Source organism: Heterodontus francisci, chromosome 17 (assembly GCF_036365525.1).
Source record: "Heterodontus francisci isolate sHetFra1 chromosome 17, sHetFra1.hap1, whole genome shotgun sequence".
NCBI lineage: Eukaryota > Metazoa > Chordata > Chondrichthyes > Heterodontiformes > Heterodontidae > Heterodontus > Heterodontus francisci.
In genome coordinates, this window is record NC_090387.1 from 68,246,749 (window position 1) to 68,272,082 (window position 25,334).

The window sequence follows — 25,334 nt, forward strand, 5'->3', positions numbered from 1 at the left end:
GGGAAATCGTCAGACTGATACAATTAAAAGGTCTTCTTGGAGAAAGTGAATGGCATGCTATGATATTCAGTCTTATAGGCAAGGAAGGGCCCTGTTTTGATGTACAGATCTCTAACTTGAGGGTCTTCCCCAAAAATTGTGAGCACTGTTGTTTATGCAGTAAACCGACTTATGTAGAACCGACTAGGGAGAAAGCTATCTTAGATCTCGTATTGTGTAATGAAGTAGGGTTAATAAGCAACGTCATAGTAAAAGATCCACTGGGAAATAGTGATCATAATACCACTGAATTTTATGTTAAGTTTGAAAGTGACACATTTCAATCATAAACAAGAATCTTAAACTTAAACAAAGCCAGTAACAAAGGTATGAGGGGAGAACTGGCTAAGGTTAATTGAGTAAATAGACTGGAAGGTATGGTGGTAAATGAACAGTGGGAAACATTTAAAGAAACAATTCAATGGGTTCAACAAAAATACATTTCGTTCAAAAGCAAAAACTTGTCAAGAAAGACCCATCCATGGCTCACTCAGGAGGTTAAGGAGAGTATTAGACTAAAAGAAGAGCCTTACAATGTTGCAAAACATAGCAACAAGTCTGAGAATCGGGAGTGTTTTAGAAAGCAGCAAATGGTCAGCAAAAAGTTGAAAAAAAGGGAAAAAATAGAATGAGAGTAAATAGTGAGCAATATAAAAACAGATTGTAAGAGCTTTCATAAGTACATAAAAAGAGAGTAGCTAAAGTAGACGTTGGTCCCTTAGAGGCAGAGACAGGAGAAAGCATCATGGGGAATGAGGAAATGGCAGAGGCATTGAACAAATATTTTGTGTCTGTCTTCACAGTAGAAGACGCAAGTTTCATACCAGAAGTAGGCAGTAACCTAGGGACTAAGAAGAGTGAGGAAATTAAGGATATTGATATCAGCTGAGAAAAAGTATTGGAGAAACTTGAGGGACTAAAATCTGACAAGTCCCCGGGACCAGATGGCCTACATCCTAGGGTTCTAAAAGAGATAGCTGAAGAGATAGTGGATGCGCTGGCTATGATTTTCCAGAATTCCTTAGATTCAGAAGAGCCGGTGGCGTCAGATTGGAAGTTGGCAAATGTTCCACTGCTTTTCAAGAAAGGGGGTGGAATGAAAATGGGGAACTAGAGGCCAGTTAGCCTAACATCAGTCATTGGGAAGATGCTGGAAACTATTATTAAAGAAGTCTTAACATTGCACTTGGAAAAGCATAGTATGATTAGAACAAGTCAGCATGGTTTTACTAAAGGGAGATCCTGTTTGACAAATTTATCAGAGTTTTTTGGGAATGTAACTAGTAGGGTAGATAAAGGGGAACCAGTAGATGTAGTATACCTGGATTTTCAAAAGGCATTCGATAAGGTGCCACATAAAAGATTAATAGGCAAGATAAGGGCTCATGGTGTTGGGGTAATATATTAGTGTGGACAGAGGACTGGTTAACAGACAGGAAGCAGAGAGTGGGCATAAATGGGGTATTTTCAAGTTGGCAAGCAGTGAATAGTGGAGTGCCGCAAGGATCAGTGCTGGGGCCTCAGCTATTTACAATTTTATTAATGACTTGGATGAAGAGACAGAGAGTAGTTTATCTAAGTTTGCTGATGATACAAAGCTTGGGGAAAGGGTAAGCTGCAGGGAGGATGTAGAGAGGCTGCAAAGAGATATAGACAGGTTAAGTTTGACAGAGGTATTCAAAACCATGAGGGGTCTGGACAGAGTAGATTGAGAGAAACTGTTCCCACTCGTGAAAGGATCGAGAAGAGAGGGCACGGATTTAAAGTATTTGGTAAGAGAAGCAAAAGCGACATGATGAAAAACTTTTTCACGCAGCGAGTGGTTAAGGTCTGGAATGCTGTGCCTGAGAGTGTGGTGGAGGCAGGTTCAATTGAAGCATTCAAAAGGGAATTAGACAGTTATATGAAAGGGAAGAATGTGCAGGGTTATGGGAAGAAGGCTGGGGAATGGAACTGAGGGAATGGCTCTTTCAGAGAGCCGGTGCGAACACGATGGGCCGAATGGCCTCCTTCTGCACTGTAACGATTCTGTGATTCTGAAGTTAGTGGACAACAAGATGGCAAATGGAGTATAATGTAGGGAAGAGTGAAGTTGTTCACTTTGGTCGTAAAAATAAAAAAGCAGAACCTTTTTTAAAAGGTATGAAACTTGTAAATGTTGATGTTCAGGGAGACTTGGGTGTGCTCGTACAAGGAACACAGAAAGTTAACATGCAGGTGCAACAGGCTATTAGGAAGGCAAATGGCATGTTGGGCTTTATTGCAAGGGGATTGGAGTACAGGAATAAAGACATCTTACTAAAATTGTACAGGGCTTTGGTGAGACCGCACCTGGAATACTGTGCACAGTTTTGGTCTCCACATTTAAGAAAGGATTTACTTGCACTGGAGGCAATGCAGCAAAGATTTACTAAATTGGTCCCTGGGATGAGGGGGTTGTCCTATGATGAGAGGCCTATATTCTCTGGAGTTTAGGAGAATGAGAGGCGATCTAATTGAGACATACAAGGTTCTGAAAGGCTTGATAGGGTAGAAGCTGAGAGATTGTTTCCACGGGTTGGGGGAATCTAGAACACGGGGACACAGTCTCAGGATAAGGGACCAATCATTCAGGACTGAGATGAGGAGAAATTACTTCACTGAAAGGGCTGTGAATGTTTGGAATTCTCTATCCCAGAGGGTTGTGGATGCTTCATCATTGAACATATAATAGGCTGGGATAGACAGATTTTTGGTCTTGCAGGGAATCAAGGGATATGGGGAGCGGGCAGGAAAGTGGAATTGAAGCCCAAGATCAGCCATGATCATATTGAATGGCAGAGTAGACTCGATTGACCATATTGTCAACTTCTGCTCCTATTTCTTGTGTTCTTGTGTTCATGAGTAGGCAGGGCTCTTTCATTTGATTGTTTCAATGTTTTATTGACTAATCTCAGCTGGAGCCAAGATAGACAATTATAAAATTGTCTTCAGTGCCTTTAGGATATAGGGAATGGGAAAAAACATCCGAGGCTGACCTCTACCCTGTGACACCCCCCCCACCCACCCCCCCCCCCCCCTCTCCCGCATAGACAAGACAGGAAGGGGTCAGACTCCAATCCTATCATTAATTATATTGTAACACAACTCTTCCCCTGTACCCAGCTAGTCAAACAGGAATAATAGCCTCTTTGTTGGGGCAGCAAAGAGGTGGAACCATCCCTCAGAATGGGTCAGTGCCTTTAGGACAGGAGGAAGGACCAGTAGGGGAAACTCTGAGGAGGGAGGCAAGACAAAAAGACCACCTTCCTCTGCACATCTTGCTACTTTGCTGAGAGGTAGTCATACATGATAGGAAGTGGTGGTTGAGGAAACATTATAAAGAGTGACATTGGGCCTCATAAACCACAAGATGGTGGACAAGTGGGTTATAGAGCCTGCACTTCGTTTGTGATTTAGTTCTGCAGAAACCACAGGGCCCCATCGTGAATTATATTTAGTCCAATGGCATTTAGAATGAAAAAGAGAACTGAAATGTATTTCATACACACAGAAGCATTGAATCAGCAAGATAGACAGTAAAATAGCAAAGTTGTTGGAGGTGTAGGGCCTCTTCTGTATGTTACACAAACATCATAGCCACTACTACTGCCCCTGCCAATGCCTCCAGCCCCCCCACCCCCAAATTCTCCTCAGAAGGCCAAGAGCCTGATGAAAAAGTGGAGTGAACAATGGGAGACGGGGTTCAGATAAAGAAAACGATTTACAAAGAACCATGGAATCACACAGGAGACCACCGGCCCATCATGCCTTTGCCAGCTATTTGAAAGAGCACACAGGCTGATAGGAAATGAAAAGCAAAGATAGAGAAATAAAATGGGGAGCGGGGGGAGGATAAGACACACACATAGAAAACAACCATACCATCTGGTCATGAGAGGATGGGCTCCAAAACAACCTATGTTCAGTCCAAAACAATGATAATAATATAATTATTGTCATTGGAAATCAGTTCAAATAACCCCTAGACTTGACTGTGCTTATTCCACAGGTAACCTTCACTTCCCTGCTACAATATAAAGGATTCATGTCCTTTTACAGCCTTCCAGACTCAACATTGAGTTCAACAACTTCAGATCATAACCACTGCTCCCATTTTCTTCAGACAGAATCACCAATGATTGTGTTTTTGCCATTAATTGCTCCTCTAGACCCATCCTTTGTTTTTTTTATTCGTCCCATTACCATCCTGTTTTGCTTTGCACCATCGTCCCTTTTGTCATTTAAGCACTCCTGTCTTCTCATCCTATCATAGACCTTCCCTTTAGTTCATTCCCCCCACCCCATAGCCCTGCACCTGTATTACTTACAACCAGTTACGTCAGTAACATTTTCCAGTTCTGACAAGGGGTCACAGGCCTGAAATGTTAACTGTTTCTTTTCCATAGATGCTGCCAGATGTGCTGAGTGGGTGCAGCATTTTCAGTTTATATTTCAGATTTCCAGCATCTGCAGTATTTTGACACCAGCCACATGATAGATTTTTTAATAAATGTGACATTGTGAACAATTGCAGAGCTCTGAGATGCAGAGGGATCTGGATGTCCTAGTGCATGAATCGCAAAAGGTTAGTATGCAGGTACAACATGTAATTAGAAAAGCTAATAGAATGTTATCATTTATTGTGAGGGGAATTGAATACAAAGATAGGGAGGTTATGCTTCAGTTATACAAGGTATTGGTGAGACCACATCTAGAGTACTGTGTACAGTATTGGTCTCCTTATTTAAGGAAGGATGTAAATGCATTGGAAACAGTCCAGACAAGGTTTACTGGACTAATATCTGGAATGGGCAGGTTGTCTTATGAAGAAAGATTGGACAGGCTAGACTTGTATCCGCTGGAGTTTAGAAGAGTAAGAGGCGACTTGATTGAAACATATAAGATCCTGAGGGGTCTTGACAGGGTGGATGTGGAAAGGATGTTTCCTCTCATCAGAGAATCTAGAACTAGGGGTCACAGTTTAAAAATAATGAGTCGTCCATTTAAGACAGAGATGAGAATTTTTTTTTCTCTGAGAGTTGTGAGTCTTTGGAACCCTCTTCCTCAAAAGGCGGTGGAAGCAGTGTCTTTGAATATTTTTAAGGCAGAGTTAGATAGATTCTTGATAAGCATAGGGGTGAAAGGTTATTGGGGGTAGACGGGAATGTGGAGTTGAGGTTACAATCAGATCATCCATGATCGTGTTGAATGGTGGAGCAGGCTCGAGGGGCCGAGTGGCCTACTCCTGCTCCGAATTCATATGTTCTTATGTGACATTCTGAAAAGTTACTTTCATTACATTGTTCCAACCAATTCCTATCAGCATGTGGATGAAGTTCCTGGAATACTTTATGGCTTGTGTAAGAGAAAAAAGGCAGTATTTCACTCACTTTATCTCTTCCAGTCTGGTGCAGTTACTGAGCCCTTTGGCCAATCTATTTGTTCCAATCAAACCAGCATCTGTAAGGATTCTGGACAAGCTGAAACAACAACAAAAAATACTCATCAGAAACCTTACGGCAACACTTAACCCTGCTCACAATGCCCTGCTTCCTAACCGTATGATGTCAATTCTGCCAGGTGTCTAATCTGCCAGCCACTGTTGGGACTCACTGAGTTTGTGTCCTCATTTCATATAACTTACAAAAGACCTGGCCTCATTTTATGGAAAGCAGAGGAAAGAAAAAGTGAGACTGGCAGCTGGTTACATAGCACTGACAATGGTCAAGCAGCCCTCAAGTATAAATGATTGCACAAGGGCAACAAATGCCAATCTTGCCAGCAACACTTAAATTACATGAATGAATAAAGCAAAACTATGAAATGCAAGATTTAATGACATCCTAAAGCATTATCTGGTGCCTTGATGATTCTATTAGAGCAGCTTTATTTGGAGATAGTTGTACAAAGATGAGGTATACAAAATTATGAGGGGCATTGATAGGATAGATAGGAAGAAACTTTTTCCCTTAGCAGAGAGGTCAATAACCAGGGGGCATAGATTTAAGGTAAGGGGCAGGAGGTTTAGAGGGGATTTGAGGAGGAATTTTTTCACCCAGAGGGTGGTTGGAATCTGGAACACACTGCCTGAAGGGGTGGTAGAGGCAGGAACACTTACGACATTCAAGAAATATTTAGATGAGCAGGTGAAACGCCATAACATACAAGGCTATGGGCCAAGTGTGGGGAAATGGGATTAGTTAGGTCAGGTGCTTGATGGTCGGCATAGGCTCATTGGGCTGAAGGGCCTGTTTCTGTGCTGTAAAACTCTATGACTCTATGAGTCTAGCTTACAGGGAAGCATTATACCTGCAAATATGGATGGTTGAAAACAGTGGCAAATGAATTGAGGATTTGAGATGAAACCAGAACCATGAGGGGTGAACCCAAGATTAAACTCCAGCCTCATGTGGATTCCCATTTTCCCTGGATTATAGTTTCAAGCAAGTGAAAGCAATGTTAAGGACTGGTAAATCCATGGAACTACAGGAACTGAGAAATTATGATGAGGAAATCAGTATGGAATACTAGTGTCACATGGTTTACAAGAAGGTTTAAGGGACTGAATCAAAATTAGGGAACAAGTTTCTTATAACTTTAAAACTAGACTGTACGGTACAATGGTTAAAAAAAATTAAGACAAATCTGATCTTGAGTTCATACTTGATCTTCTTCAGCTGTTCCAACCCTGGTAGGATTTTCCCCAGTTCAGTTGCTCCCTCCTCTCCCAGTTCATTTTGTGACAAGCTGAAATGAAAGAAAAGCAACAGAGACTTCATGAGCAGCAGGACCTCAGCTTTAAACAATGAGGAAGACCTTGAAACTTTACCTGCTGACCTTAAACACTTTTACAAGCTGATAATCTATTTTAGTGATGTTAGTTGAGGGATACATTTTGTCCAGGGCACCGAAGAGAACTCCTCTTCTTTAAAATGGTGCCATTGGATTGTTTATGCCCACCTGAGGGGGCAGGCAGGGCCTCTGTTTAAGGTCTCATCAGGAAAACGGCACCTCCAACAGTGCTGCACGAGTTCAGATGAACACAAAGGCACTGGCGATTTAGACAAGGAATGGCATAGTTTAGACCAGCATGCATCCTGATCCTCCAGTGGTGAATTGATGCCAAAATTTACAGAAATGCTGGTCTAAATATGCCACAAATGGTGAATCACAAATGGTACAGATAATGGCCACATAAGGTCTGAATTTTCCTGCGGGTGTTGGGAATCTAACGTCAGGACCATTTCCAGGTGAGCCTGTGCGCTTCGGTAGCATGTCCTCTGGCTTAATTTTACAGGAGGCAGTGAAGCAGTAGGCCTCCTCCACATTTGCTGTCCAACCAGGGACAGCAGGCAGCACTCGGATGTGGGAGAGGCAATCGGATGTGCTGAAAGGAGGGCCGGCCGGCAGCCCACTGGGAAAGGAGATTGCTGCTCAGGCAAAGGGAGAACGCAAGGGCACCAGAAGATGGAGGTGCTCACCTAATGGTCCAAACGACAAGCAAAACTAAGGGCCAGAACTGTCAGGGGCATCAGTCTGCAGGGGCAACACCTCCAGATAAATGCATTTGGCTGCGAATGGGCCACATAAAACCTTTCTGCTCCTTTATACCCAAATGTGCTTAATTATATGATAGCGTTCCAACCACCTGCCTTGAAATCGCCTCCGATGCATTGCTAGCCACCTGACACAGCATGGGGCCCATACGCCATTTGGAAAATTTCAGTGAAGTGCAAAAATAGGGGCTAATTCCCTTTTTAAATCCCCTAATTGGCTACTGTTGTCGGATGTGTAGCCATTGCCACTGAGAGTCCGCCTCTGGGAAACCCCCCGGAAAGTAGAACACACTGGGAGCCAACCCGAAGTGCTGTTTTAAATTTTCAGGCCACCTCCTGCCTCCAAAGTCACCTCCATGGGGCTGGGAAAATTCTGACCATTGTACCTATTGAGAAATTTGTATAATGGGCACCGTTCAAAAAGATCAAGGTTACTGAATCAAGAAAGGAGGAATAACTTTCATTTTGATAGCTTTTAATTGTATTTCTAGGATATTTACAGCACCAACAGTTGCAACTCTTTCAGTTATTTGTGTATCAAACTGTGGCTCAGTGGTAGCACTCTTACCCCAGAGTCAGAAGATAGTGGTTCAAATTCCACTCCAAAAACTTGAGTGCATAACTTTGGCTGACACTCGAGTGTCATACTGAAGGAGTGCTGCACTGTCAGAGGTGACATCTTTCAGATCAGAAGTTAAACTGAGACTGTCTGCCATGAAAGATCCCATCGCACTAGTTGAAGAAGTGAAGTTTTCCTCTGTGTCCTGGCCAATATTTATCCCTCAACCAATACCTAAATTATAGATCATCTAGTCATTTAACTCATTGCAAGCACCCTACCAAATTTACGGTATGCAAAATGATTCACGGACTGTGAAATCTCAGGTCCTCTGTGAAATTGGCCATTTCACGACCTTCATGCATTTTAGTGATTGACACAAGGCTCAACTCGCTGATTGGTAGATGAGGGAGGGCTTCAGGTGCAGTTTTTATAGAAGCAGTCTCAAATATTAGCAGACAAGTGAGAATGCCAGAATGAACAAATCAAAAACAGTCACAACCATTACTGCAGCACATCGAGTGAAAGAATTTGGAAGCCAAATTCTGTATACCGATAGTGGAATATTGCTTTGTACCAGTTGCAATGTTTCATTGGATCACACATGGCAGGCAATGGTTCAGCACCACTTAGAGTCTGAAAGCCATCACAGGAGAAAGAGAGCATGTGATGCCACACTGCTGGAAAACGAACACGCAAAAAAACGAGCAACTACTTCATCTCTTTTTAAGAATTTGACAGAGAGCTCAGAAAATAGTCAGTTGGTTACAATGGAACTGGTAGATGCTTTTGCAAGCGCCAACATACCATTGGAGAAACTTGATCGCCCAAAGCAATGTAATTCAATGTAATGCAAAAAATGGTGGCTGCTTGCCAGGTGCAAATAAACTATGACAGAACTACCTACCGAAGGTTTTTGCTACACATTGTGAGGACAATTCCAACAAACTCTATGGACAAGGAGAGAGCTGTGTCTAAACACGAACAGGTGTTCACAGCGCTGAGACAGGGAATGAAGAAAGAGACAGTTACAGATTGCTCCATGCTCACATTCAACCACTGACTTCAGTGAGTAAAGAATGTGACCAGTTATAGTCAGCTTTTTTTTTTAGATTAGAGATACAGCACTGAAACAGGCCCTTCGGCCCACCGAGTCTGTGCCGACCATCAACCACCCATTTATACTAATCCTATATTCCTACCAAACATCCCCACCTGTTCCTATATTTTCCTACCACCTACCTATACTAGTGACAATTTATAATGGCCAATTTACCTATCAACCTGCAAGTCTTTTGGCTTGTGGGAGGAAACCGGAGCACCCGGAGAAAACCCACGCAGACACAGGGAGAACTTGCAAACTCCACACAGGCAGTGCCCAGAATCGAACCCGGGTCCCTGGAGCTGTGAGGCTGCAGTGCTAACCACTGCACCACTGTGCCGCAGTTTTTGAGTATACAATAAATGCCATTTGAAACCAGAAACTTCCTTTGTCTTTTTCTTTTGTTTCAAATAGATCATTTTCATGGCTTGTTGTGACACCGTGAAATTTATGATTTAAAAAACGTGAAATTTTCGATCCTTAAAATGCCATGACCATGAAATTTGTAAAATTTGACCATGAATATGGTAGGGCCCTATTCTTCCTGTGGGATCTTGCTGTGCGTAAATTGGCTGTCATGTTTCCTACATTACAAGAGTGGCTAAGCTTCAAACAGTATTTCATTGGCTGTAAAGCACTTTGTCCTGAAACCATGAAAGAGGCTACAAAAATACAAGTTTCTTTTTTTCCTTCACCTCACACTAGTATCAGACGCTGATTAGTGTCTGCAAAGACTCTGTAACCATAGTAATGCAGGGCCAAGCTGCTGTTTTATCTGAAGTAAAGAGTTTGACTTTAACACACAGGGAGACACAGGAAGTGGACTCTCTGTGGCCACAGCAATGCACAGCCAGTCAACCTGACCACCTGATGGCAAGAATACTTCACAGAAGGTCCACCCACGGCCCTCTGACAAGAAAAGGAATAGTTTGCTTAAAGCCTCTATAAAAATAACAGTAAACAACGCTTCCCAATCAGATTGCCCAATCGCAAGTTTGCCAGAATCAATCTCAATGCATGTACGTGGACTAATTTTTATTTTAAAATTAGCAAATGGCCAGAAACCTAATGCAAATTAAAGAAATTCACCATTGCTGCTGTTTAGGATGAAGGTGGAGGTTTTAACATGAACGTTTACCTGTTTTGGTTAGGTTAGTAAATCGTATAGGAAATTTTGGCATTACATAGTAAGTGGCATGACTCCGTCTTGCCAGAATTGTCTGACATTTCAGCTCTAGAGCAATGGCATATGCCACAGATGCACCATTACTGTGGCACAGGCCACCGTGCATTGATATTTCACGGTGCAATTTCAGGGTCAGTGTGAATAGCCACCAACAGTGACTCCAAAACACATCCATTTGCTGTCCATCCCTCACCGGAATCAGGTTATCATGATCAGTTTGCACCGGTTCCAAATGATCTCTATAACCAAATGATCATTCTGCCAGAAGGTGGCAGTGCCTCATAGGACATCTGATAGAGCAGTGGCATTAAGTGGCTCAACAGCACCCACCAACACATTAACGTTCACCCTTTCACACAGCCATCTAGTTGTGCCTCTCAGCTTTTCAACAATAACTTTGGTAGTATAAAATCAATCATTACTGTTGCCTAAGGCTTTTGTTCTGGTTCCCATTCATTATAGAGCAATGCTCGGTTTAAACTGCAGAGGACTGTGACTCTGACAACATTTACTGGCCGGGTATGTGAACAGCAGGCAGGTGCTGCACAGCTGTTCAACAACACTGCACACTGACACTCTGAGGTAGAAAACAGTGGGGAGTAAGTACAACTGACAACAAATGTGAAGACTTAAGACAAATGAGTTGATACAAGCAGGATTTGAGCAAAATAGCTTCAGAATCACTGCAGACAGCTTCCTCTTTATTGTATTAATAATTGTGATGGAATCCATGGTTGCAAAGCTTATTTTTTTTCAGATCCTAATTGAGAGGAAAACTAGAATTGAAGCAGAAACTAGAACTGAAACAGAAACATAAACCAAAACTGAAACAAAAGCTGAAAAAACAACTTCAGGTTTTTGGGGAAACTGACACCGGTTAGAACCAGATAAAAGGAGATTGAGCTCTTCCCAGACCAGGCAGGTCATCCAGGAGTGGAGCATGGAAAGCAGAAGAAAGTGACCACTGAATCCAGGAGCTGTTTCTGCTCCTTAAAGGAGCTGACTAACCAGATCCAGCCATACAGTGCACAGGTTGTCACTAAAGGGCTCTGATAAAGGGAAGGCTGGTAAATCAATGCCATCAAGACTGTCGTGAGCAGAGCTGAGGAGGTTCTGGAAAGTGCATCTGTGGTGAAGACTGTACCCGTGGAGTGTGGATTGAGAGGGAACTGCTGTCAGAAGAAGAACAGCAGCTAATTCCTTGAAGTAAGGAGCTGAAAATCTACCTGAGGAACTTCAGAATTGTGAAGAACTGTGTGACTGGGCTTGTTACTATATATGCTAAGTGGACTGCCCAGTGAAACCATGAGACCCATCTCTCTTGTATCTGATAGTTAAGGGGAAATTTGTAATATATATTTACCATCATCTGCCTTTTCCTTCATGTTTAATTTAACTTGATTTTGGTTTGAGTGTTAAAGTAAAATTTATAAAAGTGAAATCTTGTCTGTTTAGTTTGGTTTCCTAAATTGGGGTCATTTGGTGGATTTGATTCTTTTCGTTTGTTAGTGTCTCCACAAGGATCAGAACATAATGAATGCACTTGTGGGGCAAGCCGGGTGGGTATTTTATACACTTACTTGCGGCATACCATCTGCTCAGATTGGGTCTATAGCTGGGCTGCCAATCACAATGGCTCCACCAATCTGTGCCCTGTCTATAGCATTCAGGCAATGATATTATTAAAGCTACAGATAGCCGGCCTGATTGAGTGAATGTAACAAGCTAGAGATTATGGAAGGGGATTATCCATCAATGAAATCAGTTGACACTTGGCAGCTATGCAGGTCTATGGCAAATGATGTTTGACAGAGAAGTATGCAATGACAAGTAGAGGTGCTAAAAATTGTAATGTAACAGAAAAGGGGTCTGGGTATAGACTTCAACAGCGAAAATGTAGTTCCTCAATGTGAGTGAAGCCTTTTTCTATTCGTCCTTGGGATGTGGGTGTCTCTGGCAAGGCTAGCATTTATTACCCATCCATAATTTCCCTCGAGAAGGTGGTGGTGAACTGCCTTCTTGAATCGTTGCAGTCCATAGGGTGTAGGTACACCCACAGTGCTGTTAGAGAGAAAGTTCCAGAATTTTGACCCAGCGATAGTGAAGCAACAGCCAGAGATGTCCAAGTCAGGATGGTGTGTGGCTTGAAGTGGCCTTAGAAATAGTGGATGCATTGGTGGTCATCTTCCAAAATTCTATAGACTCTGGAGCAGTTCCTACAGATTGGAGGGTGGCAAATGTAACCCCACTAGTTAAAAAAGGAGGGAGAGAAAAAACAGGGAATTACAGACTCCTTACATCAGTGGTGGGGAAAATGCTAGAGTCTATTATAAAGGATGTGATAGCAGAACACCCGGAAAGCATAAACGGGATTGGACAAAGTCAGCATGGGTTTACGAAAGGGAAATCATGCTCAACAAATCTACTGGAGTTTTTTTGAGGATGTAACTAGTAGAATTGATAAGGGAGAACCAGTGGATGTGGTGTATTTGGATTTTCAGAAGGCTTTTGATAAAGTCCCACATAAGAGGTTAGTGTGCAAAATTGAAGCACATGGGATTGAGGGTAATATACTGGCATGGATTGAGAATTGGTTGACAGACAGGAAACAGAGAGTGGGAATAAATGGGTCTTTTTCTGGGTGGCAGACAGTAACCAGTGGGGTACCGCAGGGATCAGTGCTAGGACCCCAGCTATTCACAATATATATTAATGATTTGGGTTAGGGAAATGTAACATTTCCAAGTTTGCAGATGACACAAAGCTGGGGAGGGGGTGGGGGGGGGGGAATGTGAGCTGTGAGGAGGATGCAAAGAGGCGCCAATGTGATTTGGACAAGTTGGATGAGTGGGTAAATGCATGGCAGATGCAGTAAAACATGGATAAATGTGAGGTTATCCACTTTGGTTGTAAAAACAGAAAGGCAGATTATCTAGATTGGGAAAGGGGGAGGTGCAACGTGACCTGGGTGTCCTTGTACACCAGTTGCTGAAAGCAAGCATTCAGGTGCAGCAAGCAGTTAGGAAGGCGAATGGTATGTTGGCCTTCACTGCAAGAGGATTTGAGTACAGGAGCAATGATGTCTTACTGCAATTATACAGGTGAGAATTATGTGCAGTTTTGGTCTCCTTATCTGAGGAAGGACATCTTTGCCATGGAGGGAGTGCAAAGAAGATTTACTAGGCTGATTCCTGGGTTGGCAGGATTGACGTATGAGGAGAGATTGGGTCGACTCGGCCTATATTCAGTCGAGTTTAGAAGAATGAGAGGGGAATCTCATAGAAACCCATAAAATTCTAACAGGACTAGACAGGCTAGATGCAGGGAGGATGTTCCCGATGTCTGTGGAGTCCAGAACCAGGGGTCACAGTCTCAGGATACGGGGTATGCCATTTAGAACCGAGATGAGGAGAAATTTCTTCACTCAGAGGGTGGTGAACCTGTGGAATTCTTTGCCGCAGAAGGCAGTGGAGGCCAAGTCATTAAATATATTCAAGAAGGAGACAGATATATTTCTTAATGCCAAGGGGATCAAGAGATATGGGGAGAAAGCAGGAACAGGGTACTGAATTAGACGATCAGCCATGATCTTTTTTGAAAAGCGGAGCAGGCTCGAAGGGCTGAATGGCCTACTCCTACTTTTTATGTTTCTATGTTTTGAAGGGGAACTTGCTGGTGATGGTGTTCCTATGTGCCTGCTGCTTTTGTCCTTCTAGGTGGCAGAGGTCACGGGTTTGGAAGGTGCTGTTGAAGAAGCTGCAGTGCATCTCATAGATGGTACACACTGCTGTCACTTGCTTCGATGGTGGTGTATGTGAATGTTGAAGGTGGTGGATCGGTGCCAATCAAGCGGGCGGCTTTGTCTCACATGTTGTCAAGCTTCTTAGGTGTTGTTGGAGCACTCACCCATTCAGGCAAGTGGAGAGTATTCCATCACACTCCTGACTTATGCCTTGTAGATGGTGGACAGGCTTTGGGCAGTCAGGAGGTGAGTTACGCATCAGAATTTCCAGCCTCTACCTGCTCTTGTAGCTATTGTATTTACATAGGAACACAGGACTTAGGAGCAGGAGTAGGCCATTCAGCCCTTCAAGCCTGCTCCACCATTCAATAAGATCATGGCTGATCTGGTTGTGATCTCAACTCCACTTTCCTGTCAATCCCCCATAACCCTCGACTCCCTTGTTTATCAAAAATCTATCTAACTCAGCCTTGAATAAATTTAATCAAGCAGCCTCCACTGCTTTCTGGGGAAGAGAATTCCACAGACTAACTACCCTTTGAGAAAAAAAAATTCTCCTCTTCTCCATCTTAAAAGGGAGCCTTCTTATTCTTAAACTCTGTCCCCTAGTTCTAGTCTGTCTCACAAGAGGAACCATCCTTCCAGAATCCACTCTATCAAGTCCCTTCAGGATCTTATATGTCCCAATAAGATCACCTCTCATTCTTCTAAACTCCAAAGGGTGTAGGCGCATATGGCTGGTCTAGTTAAATTTCTGGTCAATGGTAACCACCCCACCCCGCCCCCAGGATGTTGATAGTGGGGGTTTCAGCAATGGTAATGCCGTTGAATGTCAAGTGGTTAGGTTCTCCCTTGTTGGAGATGATCATTACCTGGCACTTGTGTGGTGCTTGCCATTTATCAGCACAAGCCTGTATGCTGTCCAGGTCTTGCTGCATGCTGTCTTGAACTGCTTCAGTATTTGAGGAGTTATGAATGGTACTGAATACTATGAATCAGCGGACATCCCCACTTCTGACCTCATGTTGGAGGATAGGTAATTGATGAAGCTGCTGAAGATGGTTGGTCTGAAGACACTACCCTGAGGAACTCCTGCAATGATGTCCTGGGGCAGAGATGATTGGCCTCCAACATCCATCTTCCATAATCTAACCAGCCATGATCTTATCAAATGGCACAGCATGCTCGAGGGGTCAAATTACCTACTCCTGCTCCTAAAAAAAATTCATGTGTTTATGCTAGATATGACTGCAACCAGTGCAGAGTTTTCCCCTGATTCTCACTAACTTCAATTTTGCTAGGACTGCTTGATGCCATACTTGGTCAAATGCTGCCTTGATGTCACTTTTACCTCACCTCTGGAATTCAGCTCTTTAGTCCATGTTTGGACCAAAGCTGGAAGGAGGTCAGGAGCAAAGCGGGCCTGATGGAAGCCAAACTGAGCATTGGTAAGCAGGCTGTAGCTGAGTGAGTGCTGCTCGATAGCATTGTCAATGACACCTTCCACCACTTCACTGATGATTGCAAGTAGTCTGATGGGGTGGTAATTGGCTGGATTGGATTTGTCCTACTTTTTCTGGACAGGCCATACCTGGGTAATTTTCCACATTGCCGGGCAGATGCCAGTGCTGTAGCTGTTCTAGAACAGCTTGGCTAGGGGCGCAGCTAGTTCTGAAGCACAAGTCTTCAATACTACAGATGGAATGTTGTCAGGGCCCATAGCCTCTGCAGTATCCAGTGCTTTCTGCCGTTTCTTGATATCACATGGAGTGAATTGAATTGCCTGAAGACTAGCATCTGTGACGGTGGGTAACTCAAGAGGAGGCTGAGCTGGATCATCCAATCGGCACTTCTGGCTAATGATGGTTGTAAATGCTTCAGTCTTGTCTTTTGCACTGACGTGCTGGGCCCTGCCATCATTCAGGATGGGGAAGTTTTTGGACCCTCCTCCTCCAGTTAGTTGTCCACCACCATTCACAACTGGATGTGGCAGGACTGGAGAGCTTTGATCTGATCCGTTGTTTGTGGGATCGCTTAGCTCTGTCTATCGCATGCTGCTTCCACTGTCTAGCATGCATGTAGTCATGTAGTGCTGTGTTGTAGCTTCACCAGGTTGGGACCTTATTTTTAAGTACGCTTGGAGCGACTCCTGTCATACTCTCCTGCACTCCTGGTCCCCTGGCTTGACAGCAATGGTAGAGTGAGGGATACGCCGGGTCATGAGGTTACAGATTGTGGTTGAGTAAAATTCTGCTGCTGCTGATGGTCGACACCGCCTCATGGGATGCCCAGTTTTGAGCTGCTATATCTGTTCTGAATCTATCCCATTGAGCACAGTGCTAGTGCCACACAACATGATGGAGGATGTCCTCAGTGTGAAGATGGTACTTTTTCTCCACAAGGACTGTGCAGTGGTCACTCCTACCGATACTGTCAGGGATAGATGCATCTGCGACAGGAAGATTGGTGAGGGTAGGGACAAGCAGGTTTTCCCACTTGTTTGGCTGGATTTTACCAGCCCCCCGACATCGGGAGTCGTGGCAGGGGGCCCAGAAAATACCTCCGGGTAAGGCCCGCCACGAGGGCCTCGACATAGGGAAGGACCCACCCCATATTACTGGTGGCAGTGAGGCCTCGTGGCACCCGCCACCACCCCCACCCCCCCACCCGCTTGGCGGCAGAATCTTAATTTAAATATTTAAATAAATGTTAATGAATGCATAATCACTTACCTCGTCCTGACGGCCGTCCCACGCCGATATTCCAGCTGGTTGCCGGAACTCCTGCGCCTTCGGATCTCCACTTGGAGATTCGAGGCAAGGCACTGGTGGGGAGGGGGAGGGGTGAAGTTTTTAGTGGGGGAGCAGGGGTTGGGGAACAGGGAAAACACTTGCTATTGGTTGCGGGGATGGTGGGAAGGAGTTTAGCGTCAAAGTTTATGAAGTTCTGGGGGGAAGTTCGGGTTCGGAATAAAAGGTTTTTTATGGGAAGCGGGTAATTTATAGATTGATTACTCATTGTGGGGGTGTGGGAGAGGGGATTTAAAGTGTTATTCAAATTTTACTTTTAGCAGATTGGGACCTTTAAAAATGTTAATGGCCCTGAAGGGCTTGAAGCCCTTTAAAAATGGCACTGGCGCCTGCGTGGTGGTGCCGGACACCATTGCTGGGGAGGGTGCACCCACCCTCTCCATGTAAATGAGCCACTGTGCTAAATATTGTGGTGACTCAGCGGCACACATCTCACGCATGCGCCACACCATTTTTGAAACTCACCGGCGAGATTGGAGGCAAGCTGTAAAGATTCGGCCCGTTGATTCTCTCACCATCTGACGCAGGTCCAGTCTGGCAGATATATCCTTCAGGGCTCAACCACTCTTGGTGATAGGCATTGAAGTCACCTACCCAGCGTACACCCTTGCTATCCTCAGTGCTTCTTCCAAGTGTTATTCAACATGGAGGAATACTGCTTCATCAGCTGAGGGAGGGTGGCAGGTGGTAATCAGCAGGAGGTTTTCTTCTCCATGTTTGATCTAATGCCATGAGACTTCATGGAGTTTGGAGTCAATGTTGAGTACTCCGAGGGCCACTCCTGTTAGGATCTGAAGTTCTGTTAATGGATGATAAATACCTGGTAGTTCAAGATAATAAGGTGAACAGGTGTTGTGTGTTAATTAGTTAATTGTATTCAAGTGTGTATATATAAAGAGCCAGGCAGCACTAGCTAGTGGTGTTGTTTGGAGAGCAGAAGTGAGCTCTGGTGACAAGCAATAAACAATTGACACCAAAGCATCCCAGTCTTAGTGTCTTCTTCACAAACAGGCTTGGAGATTTCTCTAACATTGATAGCAGAGGATGGTTGCCTGAAAGTGAAGATTGGAGACTAAGATTTGTTTTCAGACAGGATATTAAAATTGGAATTTTTGGGGGGGGAAGAAAGATGACTGAAACCAAGCGTAAGGTGTCAGGATATGATTTTTCCTCCACTGTTTTGTGAAGCCAAACCTTTACATCAATGGAAGAATGATGTTGATATATGGACACAGGTTATGTCTTTACCTTAAAATGAAGCAAGATTGGGGCAAAGTGTTCTTGGAGTTAGAGGCTCATCATCTGGACGATGCAGAAGGTTTGGACAAACTCTTGAAATATATGGATAAAATTTATATGAAAGAGGACTTATTAAGTGCCTATGAGGTGTGGTCAGACTTCCATAAATTTAGAAAAATGGATGGTTCTTTCATAGAAGAATATATTCTGGAGTTTAAACGACTATATGCAAGGTTGCAGTGATTCTGCTTGGAAATTCCTAGATCAGTATTTGCCTTCAAATTGTTGGATTGTGCTTAGATATTGATTCAACGAAAAAGATATGCTGTTTGATCAGAGGTCTGACGCTCGAGAACAATTCTTGGAACAGTCCTTTCCGGCTGCTTTCATGGTGCCGATGGGCTCTTTTGCGGTGACTCCGAAGGTGGAGGATACAATGCTAGCAGCATTTCGAGGCCGTTCAAGTATGGAGCCCAGAGGTCAGTATGAAAGGAGAAACACTCATAAAACGAATGAGGATAGAGACCCTTTTGGCAGCTATAACAGATGGCAGGAATTGGATAATTATGGCAGAAGGATGAACCCCAGAAATAACCAAGGGGTGGTCAACAGCTGTTTCCGATGTGACTCAAAGTATCACTATGCGTTGCATTGTCCAAAAAGGGATAACAAGGTTTTTGAGATGACATATGATGTGGAAGGCGAGGATGACGCTACTGATCAATCAGAAGGAATTGTACTCTTCATGAGAAGCATCAGTCTGGTAATGAGTGTCCTAGTCACAGATTCGTTCAATTGCGCAGTACTAGACAGTGGGCGTACATCCACGGTATGTGGAGTGGACTGGTTAAGGTGTTGCATTTCTTTAAGTAAAGAAGACTGAAATATGGTCAAAGAATGTGATAGTTCCACCTGTCTCAGGTTTTGGGATGACAACACATTGAAATCACTAAAAAGAGTGGTAATTCCGTGTAAAACAGCAAGAGTAAACCATTTTATTAGTACGGATGTAGTATCCAGTGATGTACCTTTTCTGTTAAGTAAACTGTCTATGAAAACAGCATGGATGACATTGTATATGAAACATGATTAGGCGAATGTCTTTGGGAAATCTGTAGTTTACGCAGTCGGGACATTATTGTATTTCTTTAGCAAGACCTAACATCTCTAAGCAGGATGTTAAAGAAGTATTAATCGCATCCGGGAGGGTAGGGATTTAAAGGAGAAAAGGCAAATTATTTCAAAACTACATCGACAGTTTGCACATCCATCTAGTCATAGGCTGAAGATTCTATTAAAAGATGCAGGGGTAATAGATGATGACTACACTAAACGTATCGAGAATATCAGTGAAAAATGTGATATCTGTTTTTTTAAAAAAAATACAGGAGGATGCCATCACGACCCATAGTGAGTCTTCCATTAGCAAGGGACTTGAATGAAACCGTAGCAATGGACCTGAAGGTATGGGATTATAAAAATTTTTATTCTACCACTATACTACCCTGAGCAAATTTGTCCCAACAAATATCAAGAAGGGAGGGAGAGAAAAAACCAGGAATTACTGACCTGTTAGCCTTACATCAGTCGTTGGGAAAATGCTAGAATCTATTCTAAAGGATGTGATAAATGGACACTCGAATAATCTTATTGGGCATAGTCAACATGGATTTATGAATGGGAAGTCATGTTTGACGAACCTGTTGGACTTTTTTGAGGATTTTACTAACAGAATTGATAAAGGGGAGTCGGTATACCTGGATTTTCAGAAGGCTTTTGATAAAGTCCCCCACAAGAGGTCAGTTAGCAAAATTAAAGCACATGGTATAGGAGGTAATATACTGGCATAGATTGGCTAACAGGCAGAAAACAGTAGGAATAAATGGTCATTCTCGTATTGGCAGGCTGTGACTAGTGGGGTACTGCAGGGATCAGTGCTTGGGCCCCAGCTCGATGGGCTGAATGGCCAACTCCTGCTCCTATGTTCCAACGCAACTATTTGAGACTGTACCTATCTTTGTAACCTCCATTCCACATTAGATGGTAATCTAGTTGCTTTTTGAAGGAACTAATGATGGTACTTCAACACTAGAGTGAGTTTCTTCTGAAACTTAAACCAATTCTAGTACAAAAATGTAAAAAGTTTATATTTTCCCCCAGGGATCTTGCACATTAAAAAAAATGCTGTATTTATTGTGATCAAAGAATGGGAAGGTGGGGTGGGGGCATGGCAATAAGGAAGAAGGAAGCAATGTTTATACTGGCAGAAAGTTGGTCATGCCTAGCATTTCTGATGGACAAGGCAGCTCACCCAGTGCCACTCTGGTCCATTTATTAGTGACTGCTTCAAGAATGTAAATGCCAGCTGCCCAAGACCAGATAACCTGCTCATAGATGGTACAAGCCACAACCTAAAGCACAGGGACTGAAATGAAATTAGAATTTAAGAGTCAGGGAATAACAAAGCTCTGAAATAAAAAGGTACTCATTGCATCTTTCCCAGACATATATTAGAGTTCATTTTTATTCTGTTAATACAAGAGTTGGTTCACTTGTTACTCACCAGGAACATAAAGTAAAACATCAGTACTTGGAACAGAAACCTGCAGCTGCAGTATTTGCCAAACACTGGGAGTTGTCCTCTGTTTCTGTAAGTGTCGCTCTATAAAATGTTGGAACAGGATGCCCTAGAGTGGTGCTCTAACTGCATGTTTGGCACATAATAATTTTCCTTTTTGGAAAAGCTTAAAAAAACCTTTAGTTTTCTCATTTGAGAGCAGAACACCTAAATAGAACCAGTGGGTTTGCCCTATACTGTCCTTGGTGAGTCCAAGTTTGGAGAAAGATATGATCAGATGAAGTATCTGTTGGCAAGGCAAGGGTTATCAAAGATTACAGAGTCAAGGCAGGGAGATGGAGTTAAGATACAGATGAGCCAGTTTCTGCTGCCATTGTTGAGCAGAGATCTGGATGAGGATCCATGGTGCAAGTTCCCTCAAATTAATCTTTAAGATGAGGCTTTTACCATATGGCTAGTGGGCCTCCTTTGGCATTTCTCAGATGATCTACTGTTTATAGCATATTCTGCTTCTAAAAAAGACTTACATTTATATAGCACCTTTCTTAGGACATCCCAAAGTGTTTCACAGCCAATTATGTACTTTTGAAATGCAGTCACTGTTACAATGTGGGAAACACAGCAGCTAAATTGCACACAGCAAGATCCCACAAGCAGCAATGTGATCATCTGTTTTTTTTAAGTGTTGCTTGAGGGATAAATATTGGCCTGGATACTGAGGAAAACACCCCTGTGCTAAGGTGTTTCAGCTGACTGATCTTACCTAAAGTATATGAGCTGGGGAGGTGCAGAGATCAAAAGCTGCAGTGTCACCCAGCAAAGCGAAGGAACATCAAGGGAGAGAGCTGCATTGAGGTCCCTGGCCCTCCTGGAGGCAGGATATATGGAATATAGGTAGTGGCAATGGAGCAAAGGTCAAATGAGGTGGCTCAAGAGACCTACAAGAAACACCCAGAAAAGAAAATTTAAAGGGAACATAATATCAAAAAAATCAAACTTGCTTTATCTCCTCGATGCTGCGGCATTTGCAAAGTCCTGCTGCCATCGTCACCATCCCTTTGGTACTAATGTTGATGGATTCAAGGCTGTGAGGAGAGATGAAATGTAACTGGTCACAACAGCAACATGCTATATATAGTAGGACCTGTCAACAGTCATGATCAAGGCAGATTTTGTGCTTGGGAATGATTAGCACAGTACATCTCTAAAGCCAGGTAAAGTAAAGCATTTTCCCAAAGTGAGGAAGGAAGCTGATTTTAAGTCATTAGGAAAAAGCAGTCAGCTCCAGCCCATCCTACTGAGATTTCTAGATTCTGCTTTCAAGACTTGAGCTCACCTGCTTGTCCTCTGGGTTGAGGCATACATGCCTCAGTGGGCAAGAAAATAACTAATGATATAGCCATCTGGAGTATAGGCAGTGAAGAACTCCAGAAACCAAACCTGGACACTCTATGAAAATCACACCCTACCATAGCCCCCTTCCCCTTAATCGTCTTCCCTTCTCTCAAAGATACCAACTACTTTTTAAGGTACAATTCCACTGGCACTAACTGCCCTCCAGTCCCTCAATCAAGTGGCTATTGTCATGTGAGGCCAGACATAAAGCGATGGCCGGCTTTCAGACCACGAGTCATCACAGCTGAGGCTGATCTTAGTATCTAATACGTCCGACAGCAGATAGCAATCAGGAGGTGTCTGATTTACCCCTGCCTCTTCCCTCCTCAGCCTAGTAGCACTGATGCTTGCGATAGAACCTCTACCATTGTACTGAGTGGGGGGATGGTGGCGTAGTGGTAATGTCACTGAACCAGCACTCCAGAAGCCCAGGCTAATGCCCTGGGGACATGGGTTTAAATCCCACCATATCAACTGATGGAATTTAAATTCAATTAATTAATAAAATCTGGAATTGAAAGCTAATCCAATGGTGACTATGAAACCACTGTCAATTGTTGTAAAAACTCATCTGGTTCACTAATGTCCTTTTTAGGGAAGGAAATCTGCCGGCCTTACCTGGTCTGGCCTACATGTGATTCCAGACCCACAGCAATGTTGTTGACTCTTAACTGCCCTCTGAAATGGCCTAGCAAGCCACTCAGTTGTCAAAGGCAATTAAGGGTGGTCAACAAATGCTGGCCTTGCCAGCGACATCCATATCCCATGAAAGAATAAAAAAAAGTTAACTCATTACAGGCTGAGGATTAAAAACAGGACCGGTCAGTTGTGTTGGCTCAGTTTCACATTATGTAGCACATACAAACACCACAAACACCAAGGGAGCTACACATCCCTTATGAATCAATGTAATGTCAAATCAGACAGATTTACAAAAGGCTCTCCAATATTCATGAGGGCTTTAAAAACAGGCATCAAATGCCAGCTTACTGGCCATACCAGAACTTACCTAAGCTTCCTCAGCCCCTGGAAAATATGAAGGATCTCAGCCAGTGTTTCTGCTCCTTTGTTGCCGATGTTGATTTGGTGTAAACTGAAAGTACAAGAGGAAGATCTGTAACTCCATAATCCAGGATGGAGTGATATCACTGACCAGCACAAACAACAACTGAACAATTATTTCCATCTCAGTACGACACAGGAGTCTGCAAACTTTTTCACTTGAAGAGTCTTTTTAAAAAAAAAACTGCTGAAAATAAAAACTATTCAGAGCCGCAAGACGAAATTTTGGCATTTTGAAACCAAATGCTTGGCAAATTTCCAAATGTCTCTAGTAGAATTAATAATTTGCATATCTAAATGAAATATACATTGCATTTATATTTCAATAGAGAAAAGAAATCAAAATTATACCTAACTCTGAATTATGTTTTTTTAAAACTTTTTTTAACCATAATTTTGCCAGTAAAGTTGCGTAGAATTATTATAAATTTTCAGCTATTGATTCTTGTGATGAAAAAAAGCTTCTAATAGCACATCCAGAATAATTTGTTGTCTCAGCTATATTAGAAACATAAAACCTGTACCTTGAACCAAAGGCATTATCTATAATGATGTAGCTGTTCCACACAAACAGGCTTATTTAGAGAATGATGTTTTTTGTTTAAAAAAAACATTTGAAACTATAAAGTGCAGCATAATTAGCTTTTTATCCCACAATAAAAACACAACTCCTACTTTTTGTGACAATTTTCTTTAGGCTTTTTTCACGTTAATATGATCCCACTAGAAAATATTGGTAACTGCAAATAAGATGTCAAAGAGCCACATGTGGCTCCGGAGCCACAGGTTGCAGATCCCTGGTAGAGTAAATTCATGACGTGACTTGTGGAGTGCAGACCTGCACCTGGATAACATTCACCCATTGTCCTAGCCATCCCAATATCAAACACAGCAGAAATTTCCAATGACTTCTGCTCAGCAATTATGGTCACTGAATAAGTATCTGGTGATTGCAGCATGCAATCCCCAGTCTATTCCTTCTTGCTTTAAATCACAGCACTACCACCGACGACCACCTGAACTGCAGAGGCAGTGCCACCTCTCGTAGCCAATCCCCTCAAGAGATGCCTTTCTGCTTCTCTGGAGGGAGCTGTGCAACTGGTATCAAAATTAACAGCTGCACCGGGCTGGCAGCAATCGCTGTCATTTGGTTCTTCTTAAGAAGAGACAGAAGGACACATCCTCCCAGAACCTCCGATCATAACAACACACAGATGTTAGAAAGACTTGTAGTTTATGCAGCCGTTCATCGATCCTCTTTGAAACTTCCCAATTCAGTCTACATGCAGTAAATTCATTTGAATCGCAGTGATTGTTGTTAAATATAGCAAGCATATTACATATAACTGAAAATGACAAACTGCAATAGGAATGACCAGCTAATCTGTTCTTGCTGGTGCTAGTTGAGGGAAGAATCTTGGCCAAGACACCAAGAGACCTGCTTGCTCTTCCGTGAGCGCTGAGAGATATTTAACAACCAACTGAACAAGAGGAGAAAACTTTGGCTTACTGTCCCATCCAAAAGATGCCATCTCTGACAATGCAGCACTGCACTGGACTATCAGGTTAGATTAGAGGGCTGGAATGGGATTTAAGCTCAACCTTTGGACACAGAAAATTAAAATTGCAAGCAAATGCACTTGATGCACCGAAACGCCATATCGTGTGGTAGGAGGGAGAAGACCTACATGGGTTCCTGCTTTGGGCAGGATCACTATTTAATTCACTGTGTAATAGATATACAGCACAAGAGTTAGAGAGCAAGCGAACGTCAGAAACTTTATACATTCAGGGCTGGACTTTATTATCCTGCCGCTATAAGCAGTGAAAGTGAAAAAAAATGGCGGCAGTCCTGCCTGTGATGTTTGCGGCCATGCCACTGCGATTACGTAGCGGGCGGTCACCCTCACCAACCCCTCCCAATCATATGGCGGGGGCAGCATTGATGACACCGTTAACGGCGTCACCTGAAGTTGGATCAGGTGCTGGTGCCATCTTTAAAAGAATGTCAGCCTTGCATTTACCCTCCTTGCATTGAAATGCAA

The 25,334-nt window shown here is 43.1% G+C and overlaps 1 protein-coding gene across 6 annotated transcripts in view; it reads right to left on the reverse strand.

Moving 5' to 3' along the window:
• The window catches only part of nlrc5 (NLR family, CARD domain containing 5), a 248,668-nt gene that overhangs the window by 37,049 nt on the left and 186,285 nt on the right, over nt 1–25,334 (reverse strand). For all 6 annotated transcript variants that reach the window (XM_068049594.1, XM_068049593.1, XM_068049592.1 and 3 more), the window contains 4 exons: nt 23,237–23,320; nt 21,834–21,917; nt 6,724–6,807; nt 5,451–5,540 (listed from right to left, as the gene is read on the reverse strand). In XM_068049594.1, coding sequence (XP_067905695.1) covers nt 5,451–5,540; nt 6,724–6,807; nt 21,834–21,917; nt 23,237–23,320 — 342 coding nt within the window. The remainder of the gene's footprint in view (nt 1–5,450; nt 5,541–6,723; nt 6,808–21,833; nt 21,918–23,236; nt 23,321–25,334) is intronic.